Source organism: Marmota flaviventris, chromosome 8 (assembly GCF_047511675.1).
Source record: "Marmota flaviventris isolate mMarFla1 chromosome 8, mMarFla1.hap1, whole genome shotgun sequence".
Taxonomy (NCBI): Eukaryota; Metazoa; Chordata; class Mammalia; order Rodentia; family Sciuridae; genus Marmota; species Marmota flaviventris.
This window is the reverse complement of record NC_092505.1, coordinates 78,436,914-78,456,886: the sequence shown is the minus strand read 5'-3', so window position 1 is coordinate 78,456,886 and position 19,973 is coordinate 78,436,914. Positions and strand designations below refer to the sequence as shown.

General features: G+C 37.3%; 2 protein-coding genes across 3 annotated transcripts in view; one reads left to right on the top strand and one right to left on the bottom strand.

Moving 5' to 3' along the window:
- Positions 1 to 19,973, top strand: part of Cmss1 (cms1 ribosomal small subunit homolog) — a 331,345-nt gene that overhangs the window by 8,988 nt on the left and 302,384 nt on the right. The window lies entirely within an intron of this gene.
- The window catches only part of Filip1l (filamin A interacting protein 1 like), a 45,961-nt gene that overhangs the window by 5,531 nt on the left and 20,457 nt on the right, over positions 1 to 19,973 (bottom strand). Inside the window, exon 2 of the mRNA XM_027943249.2 lies at positions 14,619 to 17,385. Coding sequence (XP_027799050.2) covers positions 14,619 to 17,270 — 2,652 coding nt within the window. The 5' untranslated portion in view covers positions 17,271 to 17,385. The remainder of the gene's footprint in view (positions 1 to 14,618; positions 17,386 to 19,973) is intronic.

The window sequence follows — 19,973 nt, the reverse complement described above, 5'->3', positions numbered from 1 at the left end:
TAGTAAGGCTAAGTATTATTTTGTGGATATTGCTTCAGTTTACATGTATGTGTGTATGCATGTGCGCACACATGCTCACTCATGAACCAGTTTATGTTATAGCATACATTTCTTATTGAGGGACATGGATCATGGTTAAAGGTTTGAAATCTGCTGAACTAGAAGGAAGGAAAGGGCTTGGTGTAAAGCAGAAAATTAGGCATTTATTGTTGGGGTTGCTAACTAAAAATAATAAGGCATTTTCAAAATGTTCTTTTGTAAGAAATTACAAATATATGTAATAACAATTAGAACTTCATAGCCATAATTCACTTATTTAAAGTGCCTCAAACTTTTATAGCAATCTAAATAAGATTTTCAAATAAATGTTGCACCTTCAATGAAGATAAACCATATAGGGAATATACTTTCTTCAGCATATTTAGTCAGTTTTCTCTTTGCCTAGGTACTAGAAGAATATTTTGGCTTTAGTATTCTTACTGGCTTTTTTTTTTTTTTTTTTTTGCAATTATTCCCATGCATAAGATGTTAATACTCTGATATCTGTCTCCTTATCTCAATGCTTTTCATGCCTTTCAACTTGATTTTGTTGTCTCATCTTTAATGCTGATGTGCTATATCAGCATTTTACCTCTCAAATAGGCAAAACTTTTCGAAAATAAAATAAAATTCAGTGCCCCAGCCAGCGTTTAATGGGATGGGCATCTTCTGCTATGATTATGGGAGTGATTTGATACTGTGCATCAAGAACTTTAAAATTCACACCCTGTGACTCAGTCATTTTGTTGTTAGGAATCTTTTCTAGGAAATAATTAAAGAGGCAGGCAAGGATATTTCATTTTAAAATTATTTAAAATGAAAAATAGACATAGTTTAAAACTCCAGCAGTAAGGATGTACTAAGTGAATTATAGTATAATCACATGAAATATTATGCTGTCCTTAAATAATGGTGCTTTGGAAGATAAAGGAAATGTTTACTCAGAAATGTTAACAGTTGGATTTAAAACTCTATATATATTTTAAATGTGTATGTATGAAGAAAAGATACTACAAATTGAGTGTCCCTTATCTGAAATACTTAAGACCAGAAGTAGAATTTTGGATCTAGGATTTTTTTCAGATTTTGGTCTATTTGAATATGTATGATGAAATATCTTACATATTGACTGAAGGTAATTTTATACAACATTTTTAGTTCACCTGTGTTTCAACTACAATGTGTCATGAAATCAGGTGTGGAATTTTATACTTCTGCATCATGTTGACACTCAAAAAGTTTAGATCTTAGAGCATTTTGGATTTCATTAGCAATTCTCAACCTATAGATGAAAATGCACCCATGCTATTAATGGTTAACTCTGATTAGGGGCTATGGGTGCTCTTTTTCTCTGTGTTTTCTGTAGATAGCAAACATTGAATTATACTGAGATTTAAAAAAAGGAAGGCAATATCTTAGCGATCAAGACATTTCTATGAACATCAACCTTATTATTCAAATCATGAACAGTAAAGTTGCAGTTGAAATCAGTGATAGACTGATATTATGACCAAACCTATATAATAGCCTTTCCAAGGTAAGTTTCTCTGATGTCATTTAACTTTGTCAAGATTTAGATTGGTGGGGCTGGGGATGTGGCTCAAGCGGTAGTGCGCTCTCCTGGCATGCGTGCGGCCCGGGTTCGATCCTCAGCACCACATACAAACAAAGATGTTGTGTCCGCCGAAAACTAAAAAATAAATATTAAAATTCTCTCTCTCTCTCTAAAAATAAATAAATAAACACTTAAAAAAAAAGATTTAGATTGGTTCTCCAACTTACTATATAAGAATCTATGTTGGGGGCTGGAGTTGTGGATCAGTGGTACAGCGCTTGCTGGCATGCATGAGACCCTGGGTTTGATCCTCAGCGCCACATATAAATAAATAAATAAATAAAATAAAAGATTCATTGACAACTAAAAAAATTTTTTTTAAAAAGGAATCTATGTTGGGATCCCATTTAAATTTTAAGTTCCTGTGTTCTACCCTTACAAATTGTAATTCATTTGTTTCTGGATATACAGAAATCCTCATATAAACATTTTTTTTCAATACTGGGGATTAAACCCAGGGGTACTCTACCACTGTGCCACATCCTCAGCCCTTTTATTTTTTTATTTTGAAATAGGGTCTTGCTAAATTGTTGAGGCTGGACTTGAACTTGCAATCTTCCTTCCTTAACCACCTCTGTTGCTGGAATTAAACTTGTGCCACCACGCCTGGCTATAAGTCCACATTTTTTAACAGATTCTCAAGAGTGATTTGTTCTGATACAAGTGATCAACCTACCACACTTTGAGAACTTGATGTAGTTGAACTTCCTTCCTTGGCATTCTATTCTGCCTGGATATGGGCAGTTCTGCAGTATGAAAAGCCAAAGCATCCTGGCCCAGAGTTTACCTGCAATAGTACTCATCATAATCATCCATGGGACTTATAAAATACTATAGATGCCCAGACTCCTCATCAGAACCTGTCACTTAGACTATCTAGGAGTAGGGTCAGGGCTTGTGAATTTTAAATGAGCAGCACAGTTTGTTAAATCTGTTTAATAGGACTGAGGATGTACTTTAGTGGTGGAGTGCTTGCCTAGCATACACAGGGTTCTCAGTTCAATCCCTAGAACTGCAAAACAATAACAACAAAACAACAAAGAAAATGTGTTTGATTAAACCAGTTGACCTGAAACATACCATTGGTGGAGCTTGTTTCTTCTAAGCAACACTGATATGTGTTGAAGAAAATGTGGCTTGGGATGGTAGTAACTGATAGGGCCAGCTCCCCAACCCCCACCCCCAATTTTTGGGTTCCTAATGTTTCCACATCATTGATGGCTGCAAAATTCTGTTTGTGTTTTCTTGGTAACACTGATTTTGCTACATAGTTTTTACCTCTAGATGGCAGCAAAGACTAGTTATTTTAGTAGGACAACTTTAAATGTCATTTCCCTAAATCTTAAAAAAAAAAAAAAAATGATGCTATTCTTTTTCTTTTATGAATTTTATACTTGGACTTGTTTCAGTAAATGAGGTATGGAGATTTAAAATGTCTCATCTCTTGGATCATTTTTGTAGAGCATTATATCAAATAGCTCCACCCACCCCCACCCCAAATTTAGAGTGCATATTGCAAGAGAAATACATGCATATGGCTCTTTTAAGACCACACAGTGAATGTTCTATGCAGAGTTGGAGGCTCCTGGGTTTCATCAGAAAGCAGATGTCTTGGAGAAGATTAAGCAAATTTGGAAAGCTCATTCATAGAAGAAAAAGATATTTTTTAAAAATGCTTAACTCAGCCATGGATTTTGATATTTGGAATGGACTACAATCTGAGGAATGATGAATCCAGTGAGGCAGAGGCTTTTATCTAGGGAGTAGTAGAAAGAAAAGCAATGTCTTTGTGGGATATATTCATTGAATTCTAAAAGTGTTGGCTTGTTTGAACCATAGGTTCTAAAAAGAACCCAGCAATCTATACAGTTCACTGGTTGCAGCAAGTCTTTAGATGAGTCTTATTGACCTAAAGAAGATTGGAAAGGTGAAATATTTTCAGTGTTACTCAAAGTTTCAGTTCTTAGCCTGGTTTCTACATGATCTTTGTGTTCTTTCATATTATCACAAAAGGCTAACATCTGAAAATATACCAAAACAAAATTACATTTATGAGGAAGCTATCAAATCCTAGTTAGACAGCTGGAGTCAGGATGTTTCCTTTTCTCTTAAGGAAATTAATTTTTTAAGTGCTTTGAACTTTTTGGTGATATATTGGCAACATATTGTGTAAGAAGGCAGTGTTCCTTTAGGAACAGGCCCGATTCCAGGGACTGCAGGGCTCTCATCACACCTTGTATCTTGGCTGTAGATGTTGAGAAGTTCAAGATTCCCTGAGACCTGGGGTCATTCTGACTTGTGGTCATTGAGGTCTGGTGGGCGAATGGATTTGGGGCTGCCTGACTCCCCCAAGGACCCAGCTGTGGAACACTTGGTCAAGGCCATGTGTTATCAGAATGACAGTGTTTTTGTAATTTTGTTTTTATCTGTGTTTAGTGGGAAAGTGCATAAGTAATTATGATGGATATAGTGATGAAAAGGAGGAAATGCTAAACTGGAGGGAAATATCCTTCAAATACTATTGCTTTCATTTCTTTTGTCTTTTATATTGTTTGGCAAGTCACTGATAATTTGTGTGTGGAGGGGGTAGAAATAACAGATAATGAATCTGGCAGGTAGCCCAAAGTTTCATATGCTGCTTTGGCTGTTTTTCTTCTTCATTTTCTTAGAACTTCCCATTGTGTAATAAAACTTTATCACTGAAAGTTTTAGTTTTATATGGCAAGGGGGACCTTCAAAGGGAAACCCTATAGTTTAATTAGCTCATTCCCATTAACCTCCTCTGAGAGAACATTTGGTTTTAAATAGCATTTCACTGCTGTAATTTATATTAAAGAGTTGTCCAGTTCTGAGGTTAAGAATAAATTGGTACCTTTGTTCTATAATGTAATGTGATTTATGGTTATACCTAGTCACCTCCCAGTCTCCCTTTCTATGATAATTACAACAAGGGTATTAGGGCAAAGTAAGAATAAACATTCAAATATAGTTTTCAAAATCTTTTCTGACCCATTTGCTTATAGTATGTGCCAAACACATGCTTCACATGTAGAAATATTGTGTTAAAATAAAATAGCCTTAAATAACTGTCTTCCTTATTTATCCCCTTTCTTTTGTTCATCTGTCAGGTTTTTCTTTTATCACGGCCTTTTCTCCTTTTTGGTACCCTTTTTCTTTCTATTTTTCTTTCCCATTCTCTCATTTGGACGGGTTTAATTTTTTTCACTTGTTCTGAGGTTTACATCTTGGGATAATGACTAGGTCATAGACTATGAATCAGGCAAACAGGCTTGGCTCTCTGTTCTGATTGTGGCACTAACTAGCTGTAGGTCCCTCAGCAGCCATCTGTTGCCTGTGCAGACCTCAGTTTCTTCATCTTTAATCTAGGGATTAAAATATTCTTTGGAGAGTAAAGATATTGTATAGGAAAGTCTCTCACACATCCATTGTGCCAGATAAGTGTTAGTTGTTACTATTATTATCATTACTATTATTTTTCTCTTTTTCCTTATATTTGTTGTTAAAGTGCCTGTGTCTAATCATAATCCTAATTTATTTTTGCCTATTTTGTCTTTTTTTGTCTTCCTGCTTTTCCCCCTTGTTCTCTCCATCTCTCCATTTCTTTATTAGTGCAGGAGCTGATTCCTCGGCTATATCTCAAAGGATGTTACATTTGGCATAGAAAATGACCCCCCACACATAATTTTCCTTCCTTATGCTACTTCTTTCTTTTATAGAGTTCACCTGAAAACATACTATCTATCTTTCCTATCTTTTCATATCAAAAAATGAAGCAGTTCTTCCAAATCACTGGTGAAGTCCTTTGGCCCTGACATTCTGTGATTCTGTATGAAGAACAGATATACACCAGCTGTGGCCACCAGGTACATTGTTAGCCATGTGAGTCTTTGTTGAGCATTGGCTACGAGCAGTATTTAAGTCCTAAGTTTAAATAATAGCTGGTTTTTATTCTCAAGATTGTAGTATAGGAAGGGTGACACATAATTAAATCACAAGGCAGAATGAAATGCCATAATAGAGCTATAAACAGCAACATTTTAGAAACCCAGAGAAAGATTAAAAAGTAAGGAAGGTTTTCAAGGAGCGCTGGAGGAGTGAGTAGGATTTCAATAGGAGGAACAAGGGAGAAAAGAGCATTTCATCCCTACAATCAGCATGGATAAAGGGTGTAGGGCAAGAAGGCCAAATGGTATGTGGGAAGACTGTTAGGAATATGTTCTGACAAGGGTGCAGGGCATGTCCAGAGTTTAAAAGGGAGATGAGGCGAAAGATGGAGGTCATGGTCAAAGGTTCGAGCAACTGTTATTTTGGCCCTAAGTAATACAAGTATGCTTTTTGGAGGAGGCTAGAGAAGTGCAATGATCAGGATGATTTTGGGGATGAAGGTTGGACAATAAAGGAAAGAGATTAAATGTAGATCAACTGCCTTTTTTAAGATACTATCTGTACTAAGGCTTGCATTTAGGGAATAGTACTTCAGATGGGAACTGGGGAGGACAGAGAAAGAAATAATAGAGTGGTTGATTGGATCTAGATGATGAGCAAAAATGTGGAGAATGTTTCCCAGGTGTTCAACCTGGGCAAAGAAGAAGATGATATACCATCACCAGATGTAAGACAAGGAGCAGTTCAAGAGAGAGTGCATGTGTGGACACATGCTGAGTCTGCAGTGTAGTTGGGCCTTCCTTGTGGAACTGTGTGGTATGAAACTTTGGAGATGTTGCTTTGAGGATCATCATAGAGAAATTACTACCCTTCAGTGGTTGAGATAATCCAAGAAGTAAATGTAATTCCTACTCACCTGCCACTCTTCTTCTCTCACCATAGAACTTCTACATTCCTTTCCCAGAACCTGAGAGATAAATTTTCTGGACCTTACCATGTTTCCACATCCTTTGCATAAGGCCCCCCAATCTTACTGATAGTGTAACTATTTTTGAGAACAGCCCACTAAAAAAGCATTTTGTCCCATTACTTGAACAATGTGTAGTGACTGACCATTATCTAGGTACTGATTGGCCTATGTAGGGAAAGGAAATCCTGCCCCTCTCTTCCAGTGACCTTGCTGCCCCCCTTAGCGATTGTGTCTGGACCAAGCAGACAGATTACATAAACTTGCACTCTGCAGGGAGATTTACCACTTCTTGGCTCTAAGGCATGTAGTATGGGCAGGATACCCGCTTCAAAGCAAATTTCCTTCCTCATTGGCAGTCTGAGAAAAGTCTGAAATAGGGCCACGGTTGATAGGTGTGGCTGAAAAAAACAGTGATAATTGTCCATTGTTCTCCTCTCATTTCCATTCTTCAAAGCTAATATCAGCAGCATCAAAGCATTTACCTTTTCTAAAGTTTCTGTAATAAATTTGTATTCTTATAATGAGAGAAAAGTTCTATATGAAATAAAAGAACTTGCTCATATATGTTACTATGAGAGATATTGTCCTTCTCAGCATGATCCCTACTCTCTGACTTCCTTCCTGATGTCCAAAAAGACCCTTTGAGGACCTGTTACAGTTTTTAGTAAACTCCTCTTTGTATAAAACTAGTTTTCTGAGGCATCAGTAGTGACTGCTATTGATGGGCTCAGGCAAAACCAAATTGAAATTCAAAAAAGAATTCCTTAAGAATTTCCTTACGAAGAAACCCCAGCAAATCCACTAATAGGGAAGGATGGTAATGCATTCTTGAGAAATTGCTTTGAGTTATGTGACAGTGGCTGTGTTGAAGCAGGATTTTATATGCCTTTAATTGTTATGAGAGGAGACATAAGAGGACAGCTTGAAATGGCAATTTTGATTTGGGATGCTTCCTCATTTTATAGTTATTGTGCTCTTGAATAGGAAGCATCTAGGAACTGATTGGCCTATGTAGGGAAATTGGAGACTGACAAAGTTGAACCCTAACATTTCTTCTGATCTGGGAAACTACATCATTAAAAAATGATTTGGTGAGCATCCATTTTTTCCTTATTAAGTTATGATGTTGCTTGAAAAGTGGGAATCCTAGGCTTCTTCAAAGGCAGATGCCCCACTAACTGTGAGCTAAGTTGATGGTGTGTGTCTTTATGGTGACTATACCTTGATCTCTTGGTTCCCTTTCTGAGGGTCTTGAGTTATTATCATGACTATCAAGGCAGCCTCTGGCTTATAACATAAGCTCTGATGTCCAAGGTCATGATGCTTCTTCCATGGATCATTGTCACTCACTTATGATGCTTTTCTTGCCAGTCATCTCTGAAACTGATTAGGTGCCTATTGCTCTGTACATATTGATGGCCTTTCCAAAGATCATTCTTTATACTTGGCCTTTCTGTTTGTTCCTTATAGAATGCTGCATTAGGATAAATTGGATACTAACTGCAGCTCCAGTGTTCCTTGAGTATGGTTTCCTGTTGATGAGAACATGAGCTTTTCCTTGGTCTTGCTTTCTCCATCTCCTGTCATCAGCGCCATCTCTAGTTCAGTCTTTCCTGTGTCTGCCCATGCCTGCTTGGCTTCTCACATTCATTTTCTCTTGTTACTCTAACTGGCTTCAGAAGTCAGGAAGGGTTGGAAGGAAAGGCAAATCACTGTTGGCTATGGAGATCATGGAAGGTTTCAGAAGAAGTGGTCAGACTTTTCAATGTGTCTTACTATACCTGATAGGAGAATTTTACCCATGTACAGCAGTGGGGAGGTAGCAGGGAAAGCTTGCATGTATTTAGGGACATTCAGAGCTTTCTGGTTGAACTGGCAGATTGGTAAGACAGCATGAACAGGTAACATTAGGCAGGCTGTGTCTGTCACCATAGGTTGTGGAAAGGATCAAATGCCACTTATAATGCTTCCCCTTGCACTGAGGTAGCTTCTGAGTATTTTGCCATGGAAAGAGAATGGAACAAAGTCAGACCTGTGTCTACATCTCAGGTTTGTCCCATACTAACAATGATCTGCTCCCATTAAGTTGCTGAGTGTTAATTTACTTATCTCTATAATTGCAATAATACCCTTTTTAGAGGGTTGTTGTAAAGGAAAATAATATTGTATAAAGGATTCACTTTTTTCCTGTTACAATATCTTACTAACCAGAATCCTTTTGTGGGGACACAGATCAATCACCACCTAGCACTGTATTCAAGACTCCTCACAGTCTGACTGGACTATGTCTTTTGAGCCTTATCCCTGCCCCACTGCACTGATCATTGTCCTTGAACATTAGTTGTTTGCTCTCTTGCCTACCTCCCCCAGTACCCTGTGTGTACCTCTTTGGGACACCCTATTGCTCTCTCTATTCCAGATCTCCTCATCTTCCAGCCCTTACTCACATCTCATCTGTTTCTGAAGCCTAACCCCCTGTACCAACCTAGAGTAGCCTGCTCCTCCTCCAAACTCCCGCAGTACTTACTGTCTACACAGTTCTTTATCTGTGCTGTATAGAAGCTCATCTGGCTTACGGAGTCAGTTGGTTCATTTTTCTAATGCAGCAGTTTTCAACCAGGAGGTGATTTTGCCCCTCACACATTTTTGTGGTGGTTGGGGGATGCTGCATGGCATTTAGTGAACAGAAGCTAAGGATGCTACCAAATATCCTACAAAGCACAGAACTCCCTTCTCCCAAACCAAGAATTATCAGGCCCAAACCATCAGTAATCCTGAGATTAGGAAACTGCTCCAATGGGAAAAGAGCTGATGTAATGAGAGTTAAAAGAAATTAATTCATGTAATCTTAGAGAAGGAAACAGATGTTTAGACACTTAGCATTATGACCCTTACAAGTGAGAAAATAAGAAAAAAGAAATCTAGTTACCAAAGGAAAAGAAATCAATGCAAATTATTGGTGTGTTTATGTCCCAGCCTTATTCCCAGTCAGATCTTAAATGTTTCAAAAAAGATAGCAAGACTTAGATAGAATCCAGAAATTACTGGAAGTTAGAACTACGCATGAGATCACCAAGTCCAGTTCTCTTATTCGCAAAGGCTAAATGATTTGCTCAGGGTCTCACAACTGACTGGAAGAGACATGAACTGAATCTAGTCTTGTCTGCCTGCCTCTAGTATCTTCTCTGTCACCTCACTTATCTAAGTCTTTCTTTATGTAACTTTGTTAATCTACTGTTGTCCTCCAGAATCTCCAGTTGATGGGTAGAAATGTATAGTTTCCCCACTGATATTCTTGTCTGATTTCCTTGCTCAGGTTATCAAGAACAGTGAATCTTTTATCTCTGTCATACCTGCCCCACGGTTGGGAAGGAGGTACACAGTTTAGTATGTCATGATCAGTAGATTGATCATGTATCCATGTGATGCTTTGAAGAAAAGATATTTCACATTGAGGCACAGTGCATGTCACTGAGTGGCCGTGAGTAACGGGTCCATTAGTAAACCTACTTTTATCTAGTCAGAGAATGAGGGAAGCTTTGTCTATAGGGCCTATATTTATACACTGCTAATTATTAAAATTAAAACATAACTAGCCTTTTAAAAATGAAACAAAGACAAAAAACAAAACAAAACAAAAAAATAGTCTCAGGTAATTAACTGCTCAGAATAATCATACAGGATCATTTGACTATGGGGAGAAAAAAGAATTCACTAAAAAAGAAAACTGCTTTCAGGCTTTAAAAAATTTTCTTTGAATAATCAGGCAAGTTTTATTTTCTTGACCAATAATTTTTATAACAATTTTGAAATGAGACACAAGTAAAGATGTCCCTGGGATGGCTGGCTGCAATATCAGAGGTTAGCCTGGAGTATGTTTTTTATGGCAGCATACTAAGAATAAAACCTGGTGTCCTGATGGAATGTTGACAGATTTGTAAGTGCTACCCAGTGAACTGTGTTAATTCCTTATCAAAGTATTTAGAGGTGTTGACTAGTTAATTTGCTGGACCCCTAAGGATTCTTTATGCTGTATTGTTGCCCTTAGGAGATGTATTTGATTGTACAAAAGCCCTTTTTGATTTAGTTTGAAGAGTGGAAAGAGTCCATTCAAGGAAAGGTCTTGGAGTTTGAATGCAAATAAATTTAAAGTGATTTAAGTTTTGGGAACTTTTTAATAAACCGCGTCTTTCTTACATTTGCTTCACTGTGTCCTAAGGTGAATGGAGTACTTTGTTTTGATTTATCCAGCTGCTCTCTTTAATGTGTGTTCTGGACCATTCCCAAGAAGTGCTACAGTGTTAAGTCAGAGCCTGGGTTCTGGGATAGAATCAGAGGTTATAGGTGTCACCCTGCTATACAGTTCAGCCAAAGATTCAGATATCTATCTGTGCTTTGCTACAGTTAAAAACTAGGGACCTTCCCACCCAGTAAAATGTAGATCTTTCTTCTTTTTAAAAAAATTTTTATAACATTTTTTAAATTTTCTTTTTGTAGTTGTAGATGGATAGAATGCGATTATTTTGTTTATTTGTATGTGGTACTGAGGGTTGAACCCAGTGCCTCACGCATGCTCTGCCACTGAGCTACAGCCCCAGTCCTAGATCTTTCTTCTTTAATAAAAAGAAAACCTGGAGAAAAGCCTTCTGTTTGTCATTGTTGCCACTAGAGGACAGAAAGTTACACTTCCTGGTACAGGTATAATTCATTCTAAGAGTGCCATGATAGACCACATTTGCCAATGTTTATCAGTATAGAAATTTATAAAACAATGATGCAAACTAATCAACTAAGGAGCTGCTTAAAATGCAGCTTTCTGGGACCTACCCTCTGCGAGATTCTGATTTCCTTGCTGTGTGAACTTAAGATTTTACTTTGCGAAACACTGACCTCTGAGTTTTTGTCTGATTATCTTTTCTCTTAGGAGGTTAAGAAAAATGATTATTTTGGAGGAAAAAAACAATGAACAGAAACCAACATATAGGGAAACCAGAGTGATGGTTGATTTAAAGGTCTTTCCCTGCCTTTGTCTGATGTGTTTCAAAGGAGACACACTTTGTAAATATTAAGAATCAAAGAAGCTACTAAAAGTTTTTTTATGTGGAGTTATATTTTAATCAGTAAAAACCATAGGATCCTTAGGCAGCAAGTTCCTAAAATTCGTTAATAAAATATCTCTTTTAGGACCATCTCACAGTGCCCCTAATTTTATCCTTTGGGCATCATGAAGGCACCGTGCCTGATATCTTATCATTATAAGATCTGGTTGTGAGGACCTTCTAAGTAGTTTATATAATCCTGTTATCATTTTGAGCAATTATTTTAGGTTGAGTATTCAAAATTCAAGATGCTCCAAAATTTGGAACTTTTTGAGCAGTTATTGGACCACAAATGGAAAATTCCACACCACAAAACTTTGTTCTGTGATCTCTCTCTTTCACCACACACGAGGATATAAGAAACTATTTTTTAAATTGATGGCCAAAAAATCCAGAGTGTCATTTTAAATGTAATTTTGTAAAAACAACAACAACAAAAAATGCTTTTGCAGGACTTACAGTGTTTTTACTATGAACTTTAGTGGTACTTTTACCAGTCTACATATAAATTATTAATCTAACAGTCTCCTAAAGTTTATTTTGATGCTTATATTAATTGTTACTCTGCAAAAAAAAAAAAAAAAAAAATCCTCCCAGAAGAGGAACCTCTAACCCTTAAGGTAATCCTTTAAGGGTTCAGTAAATTTCCAGTAATGTTAGATTAGCTGCTTAGAAAGCTTATTTATAGTTAAGATTGAAACTTATGATAAAAAGATAATTTGTGTATTATAATCATGGAACACAGAACTTGTGTTAACTTTGTTGTAGAGAATTGCTATGGCTTACATAATTGAATCCTAACAAAATAGATGGGCTGATGAATAGCCAGAGCTCCAAACTCTGTTAGGAAACTGTCAAGGGTAGGAATGACCCTCCCCTCACCTCTCTGCACTTAGGGCATCCAGGAGGAACCTGGGTGATGGGAATCCCTTGACTGGTTCTCTCTGCTTCTGTTTCCCCCTGCACCATGCAAACATGTTTTCTGTTTGTGCTGTTGCATGATAAAATTGGGAAGATTTTGTTCTTGAATTCTTTCTAGTTTCTGGTTTTGGGAATTTTGTGATCAGTTGATCAGTGCCCTTCAAAACATTGCCTATACCTTCTCTTGATTATTAACTAGAAGAACCTCTCATGTAGCAGTATTTCCATTGTCTGCTTTGAAAAAGCAATCATGAACTGTGTAATTCTCTCTGGATTTCTTGCCCACATTGACTTAAAAATAGTTTTGAAGTACATTTAGGCCATCATGTATTTTGTAATACAGTTGGGTCACTGCCGATTCCCAAGATAAATGTGTTTAAACAGAAGCTTTCTCATTCATCATCAGCCTCAGCTTTCATCCACATTTATTTAATGATGATGCAAGCCCACAGCAGTGGTGTTGCAGTTCATCACCATGGAAGTGTTTCTGTCAACAAATCCTCGGTTTGCTATCATGAAATTGATTTTGCAGGGAAAAAGAAGATAATTATGAAAGATTCCTTTTACTTTTTGAAAGACCTTCACAGTTTGCCTGGATGTCTAAATGAATTGTTTAAAATCAATAAATGACAATACATTTGACACCATTAAATTGACAGTTAAGAGGTTGAAAAAGGAAAAATTCCATATTTATGGAATGTGACTTGGGAACCAGGTTTATAATTTAAAATGTTCCTCTGAAAGCTGCTATGTTCTGCTCAGAAGTATGGATTATGATCAGGGAGTCCAATGAGTCAGATATCAGAATTTCAAGGATACTTTAACGGTTTTTATCACCAGCCTTGTAAATGGCATAACAATAAACACAGAGGAAATTGACAGTGTATTTACTTTCCTTTGCTGACACATCACATGAATTTATAAAATAAGATTCTCCTATAACTTACATTTACAACTATCTTTGACTTTTATTTGCTTGTCACAAGGTTTTTTAAAAAACTACATAATTAAATTGTAAGTTTCTGATTGTAGCCTACTTATAAACAGGGTATAGCGGCACCTATATTTAGTAATCCAAACTGTTTTGAGAACCAAATGGTAAAAAGGAACAAGAATAACATTTTCATTTTGAAACAGTGTTGAAAAGCTTATGTTATAGTGGCTAATCCAGATTTGGAAATAGATAGATACATTTGGTAGAAATACGGTCAACTTTTGATTGTCAAAGTAATTTTTGTTTCCAAATGTGCTTTCTGGTTTCCTATCACATTTCAAAACGTTTTGTTTTCACCACCATCTTAGGTATGCTCACTGAAAGCAAATTATTCAGTATTATCTTATTCCCGTATAAATAAACATTTACTGTATTCCCAGTAAATGCTAAGCACTGTGCTCGATATCAGGGATATTGAGATGCATCCCAAGAATGATATTAAATTTGTCCTGAGAGCTCATATAATTCACTTTAAGTCACAAATGAAATTTTTATTTAATTCACTTTGAAGTCACAGAGATAATTTTTTTGAGTATTTCAACTAATTTCTCCTCTTCTAATATGTGATCAGAAGTTGACTGTAAATTAGAAGTAGGTCCTGCTTGATTTTTTTAGCAAGAATTAATAGACATAAGCGGAAAATAAAATTATATTGGACATGCAAATGTGTAACACAAAATGACCAAAAGAATATTCAGCAAGCAATGGTAAAAATAACAAATTATTTACTGTTTTATGATGTTAAAGTATTTTACCACAACAAGTTGCAGTCAAATTAAAGTGAGTTATGGAAAATGAAATACATAAAAATGTATTTATACAAATGCAGACTAAATATTTCCCATACAGTTATGTAAGTGAAAAGATATACAGTAAATGCACACTTGAAATGGCTATGCAGGCAACAATTAGTTTCAGACTCTTGTGTAGTTCATGCACAAACTTCCCAAAGTACAAGTTCAGTCAGTCTTTTGGGGGATGTGGAGGGATGATTAAAAAAGGATTGAGTTCCTTGCAAGAATATCAGTATGGACTGGATGAGGATGAGGGTGGTCAGTTATATATATTACTTACTGTAATTTGTGATTGTCGAGGAAGAGGTGTAGCTGTTGGTGTGATAGTAATACTGCTGGTGACTTTATTGGTTGTTTTGTTTAGTGCCCCATTAGTTAAACCTTGAGTTCGGTTATCCTGCAGTGGTGTTGAAGGGCTGGCAGGTCTCATGGGGCTGGCCACAGCTTGCATGTAAGGACTTCCTAAGTGAATGTGGATTTTATTATCCTCAGTAGTTATCACACTTGAACTATTACTGTTTGCACGTTGAAACTGCCACGATGACTGCCGGTCTGGGGAGACTCTGAAAATCGTGTGCTTGGCACTGATTTCTATTGGCTCTGGGGAGCGTCCCTGCTCAGGAGAGCTAGCTGAACCAGTCATAGCCAAAACCTGAATAGGTGACATTGTCCTTTCTGGAGTTATAGAACCACAAGACTCTGGGGTCTGTGCTCTGGCAAAGGTTGCCATGGCAATTGGGGACATACCTTGATCTAAATTCTGGAGGCCTTCAGTAGAGGTTTTGGACTTCATTGGTGTTATGGAAGCATTTTGGAGAATGGTTATCCTCTGTTTTGGGGTGCCACAGTTTGGTATCACTGCAGTGCTTGTGTAAGAGTGAGGGCTCTCTGTAGTTGGACTTGTGATTTCAAGAGTGGCTGTATTTTGGGCATGGTCTGGCGTAACCTTTATATGAAGCGGCTGTCCAGGTGTATGGCTTAGGACTAGATCTCCAGGTTGCATGAAGTTGCCATTGGGTTTAGTTTGTATTTTCCCATTCTGAGGATGGCTCTCCTTGGATTTCATCCAAGGAATCCATAGCTTCCTGTTCACAGGAAGGGGAGTGGACGTGTTGCATCTGAAGGACAGCACAGATTCCTCCTCATTATGGTCCTCATCTTGTTCCTCACTCTCCTCGTACAGCTGACCATTAATGACTGCTCTTTCCAGAGGAATGAGACTCTTGTAATCTGGTGGCTCATTGTCTACTGCTTCTGTTTGAACTTCTTTAGAAAATACTTGAGGGTCAGAGATTCTTCTTCCATTGAGACTAGGACGGAGGCTCTTACTACAATGCCGGTACCTCTCTAACTCTTTAGTGAGGTTTTCGATCTCTCTTCCTAAATCTCTGTTCCTGTTTTCTTGTTGATTTAGTTTCTTTTGCAGAATGGAGTGATCTCCCTGGAGGTGACATATTAGGTCCTCAGTTGCCATGTATTCATGAATTTTCTCTTTTAATGCATCCACTTCTCTCGATAGATGCCCTGATTTAGCTTCTTCTTCTTGAAGCCTTTTGAAAAGCCATTGTTCATGGCTGGACTCTGTCTTTTCTGCCAACTTGTACTTGGTAAGTTCCATTTTAACCTGCTCTAGCTCTTCAGATAAAAATTGAGCTTTTTCTCGTTCATTAGCATACCTTCGTTCCAGAGTCTCATATTCATCTTCTGTTTTCATGAGGTCATCCTCAATGGCTTTCATATCCTTTAGCTTTAGTTTCAGTCTTTCCACTTCTTGGGAGAGTTCTTTAATCTTATTGTTTTCTTGGTGTAAAGCTGTTGTGGACTTACCAGAGTCTTTGTTTTTTAGGAAATCTTTCTCACTTGCTTCCAATGATTGAAGCCTGTTTTTCAACATATTGACTTTTGACAAGAGATCATTTCCTTTCTCCTCTTCTGCTTTCAGTTTGTTTTTTAGATCATCTCTTTCCTTGGTTACATTGAACATCTTTTCTTCCACATCAGTTTTGGACTTGAGTGCCCTTTTAGTTTCCTCAATTAACTTCTCAGTAACTGTTGTTACTTTGTTCTGCTCCACTTGAAGCTGGGAAGAAGCAGCTTGTAATTTATCTTCCGTTTGCTTTAATTTTTCGCTCATTGTTTTCCGTTCATCCACAAGCATCACAGTTAATGTTTTCAGTTTAGTCAAATCCTCCTTCAGAGTGAATTCTGTCTTTTCCAGCCTACTTTCAATGGCTTCTAGCTCTTTGATCCTCACTTTTAAACTCTCTAGTTCCTGAGACAACTGCTTTGTGGTTGTCCTTTCTTTTTCTAAGTTGCATTTAAGAGAGTAGCATTCTTGTTTGCTTTTGTTGAAAGCATCTTCTAATTTTTCCAGAGTCATAATCCTTTTATTGAGCTTTTCAACTTCTAGTTTAAAGTCTTTACTCTGTGCTGTTTCCTTCTCAAGCCTCTTATTGAGATCTCTGCACTGTTCCTCCATCTTTATGAGCTCTTCATCTTTTCCTTCCATGTCTAGCACACGCTTCCTGAGCTCCTCTACCTCAGCCATTATGCCAGCATTTCCATATTCTCCCTTGTTGATTTTTTCTTTTATATCTTGCAGCTCCTCTTCTGCTTTTCTTAAAGATCTGTTTGTCTCTTCTAACTCATCAATTTGCCGACTGAGTGCTGCCAGCTTTTGTCGAAGCTGGCGATTTTGACTGTCCTCATTGGTGAGCTTTGCCATAATTTCGTCTTGGTTCTGATGAAACTTTGTGGTCTGTGTTTGCAGTTCTTTCTCTAGTCTGGTTGCCTTCTGCTCTTCTTCCTGAACTCTGGCTTCAGCAAGAGTTAGTTTAGCATGTGTTTCCTGTGCACTTGTGGTCAGGTCTTGAATTTTCTGTCTTTGAAGGGTGAGCTGTGCTGTAAGCCTTTGTTGTTCGTCCACCACCATCAAAGCAAAAGACTTCAGCTTGGTCAGCTCCTCTTTCAGGGTGGTGACCCTCTTTTCCTTTTCTTGCTCCTTTTTCTGCTGGGACTCGGTTTCTTGACCAATCAGCTTCTTTAATCTGAAAAATACAAGAGTGCATTCTAATTTGTGATTGCTGCTTTAGTAACTCATATCTATGATTAAACAGTTATGTAATTTGAAAAGATTGTATCAGTTCACATGGAATGTGGGAAGGAGTTCCTGAATTTGATGAGGGAAAGAGAATCTTGTTAAAGAAATATCTTGCTTTTGGGTTAACTACCATTGATTAGTAACAGTAGTAGCTTACCAGGAGCCTTTATGGAAAAGACAAGAATATTTGTTTTAAATTGCCGTGTAACAATCAGAGAGGGCAGTCCAGCCTGATGCCTGTGAAAATGGATATGAGCTTGAGATTCAGTTAGACCTGGCTTCAAGATTGGCCCTACTCTTGCCAGCTGCTTTAATGAACCTGGGCAGTTATTTAATATCTCTGAGGGTCAATTTTCTCATATGAAAAATGAGAACAATCACTTTATTTACCTTAGGGGCTTTTTGTAAAAATTAAATGAAGTGATTCATCTAAGATTATTACAGTCCTGGAACAAGGTAAACATTTGATAAATATTGCTGTTGTTCTTGTTTTATTAATTATGATTCCTATATTTATTAAATGGTTTGCGTGAATCATTAAAATGTGTGATATAGTGATATTTAGTGTTCACTCCCTGATTCTTAGTTAAGATAAAATTTTATTCACATTGCTTAGAAGTTATGCATTTTATTGATGGACTGCTCTGCCAATTAAAGCTTGTTTTGCACTAGCATGTCATTATCTGAGAACCACTTCACGTATACCTTTTTCCTCCAAGTTAATGATAGTTTAATGAGGGAAGTTGAGGCATCTGAACCAAGCTTGAGGGTTTTCATAACATATGGGAAGAGCAAGGAATTTGGAAGGAAAGAGCTTTTTGATGAGAATCCAATACTAGAATGATGGACAGGAAACTATTATCAGGATCATAGTGATTCCCTCTTAAATGAAGACTATTACTCCATGCTATTTTTTCTTTTAAATTTATCTGCATAACAGGAAAGCATTTCACATGCAGAATAAACTGTCTCTTCCACATGTTTAGTAACTTCAGTAGGGAGATTGTAGTTTTAAATTTGTGGCTCTGTTAATTGCACTGGGAATGGGCTGATTATAGAGGATGTAATTACGGTTCTGCAGTATTGTTATACAGAAGCTAAAATAGAATGGAATCCCTGAGGAATTTAAAGGACTTGACGTGGATGAAAACAGTATTTGCTTTCTGATCAAGACTAAAGTGTTCATAATGTTAATAAATCATTTCTATTAGGAATGAGTTAATTATTCCAATGCATGTCTTTTATCCTTGTCACAGAACTTTTTGTAAGTTAAGAATTTGAGAGGACATTTGAAAAAGAAACTAATCTAGGGAAGTCTTGGAAATAAAGAGTCATTTTTGAGATCTGAATCTTCTCTTTTCTGTAATTATACTACACAGGAGGAACATGTTTAAAATAACTGTGTAATGTAAGAATTCCCAAAGTCTTTTGTGGGGAGGACCCACTTTTAGTTTTTCCTGTTTTGAGAACCCGACAAGAGACTAGCCCAGGGGCTGTAGCCTGTGAACTTCAGAAGACTAGGCAGGATGCTGGGGTGGGGTTGATGATCTCATCTAGGGTATTGGTAAGAGGCTTGCTCATAGCTTCTGGCTGCTCCCCACTCTGTACTTGAGAAACCTGGGAGTCTGAGAAGAAAAACATGGTATCTTCTTCCTGAATGGTTGTGGGATCTAGTGGCAGAGTCCACAGGTAAAATGCTTTGGTGGTGAAATAATTACAGAAACTTTGGCAAAGAGCTTCTTCCTCCTGCCTTAGCATCAGCATTGGATTTAATGGTCTTGACAATGCATTGATCATAACTTCACTGAAATAGTTTACCCTTGCTACACCCCAGTTGCTTACAGTTTTATTACAGAATAGTTTCATAGATTTCTTTTAAATTTATTAAATAATAGCATGCACTGCTTTTTCTTTCTTTTTTATTTTATATGTGTGTGCGTGTTGGGTGGGGCTAGAAATCACACTCAGGACCTTGCTCATGCTACATGCAAGAGCTCATGCAAGAGCTTTTCCAACCAAGCTACACCTCAGCCCCACTTTTCATTTTTATGAGAAGGGGATGTGTTTTCTTAAGATGTAAGGGCAAGAAGATTATTTTCAGTATAATAAAATGAGCACTAATGGAATAGTGATTAGTAAATCTGGGCAGTGCAGTAGCCAGCGAAAAGGTTTTGAAGATGTTTCATTTGTTTCTGTTGTGTTCATTGTTTTGGGGAGCAGGCATAATGCATCTTTTTCAGCGTGATGAAAGGGTGATGCAACTTTTTCCTGGGTTTTGTAAACTGGCTCCCACCACCATCTGCTCCCCAAGTTCCATCTTACAAGGTAGTCATATAAAACTGGCGATTTTTTAATTTGTTCTAATTAGTTATACATGACAGTGGAATTCACATTGACACATCATATATAAACAGTATAATTTCTCATTTTCTGGTTGTACATGATGTAAAATCACACTGGTCAGGTAGTCATATATGTACATAGGGTAATAACTTCTGATTCATTCTACTATCATTCCTACCCCCATACCCTTCC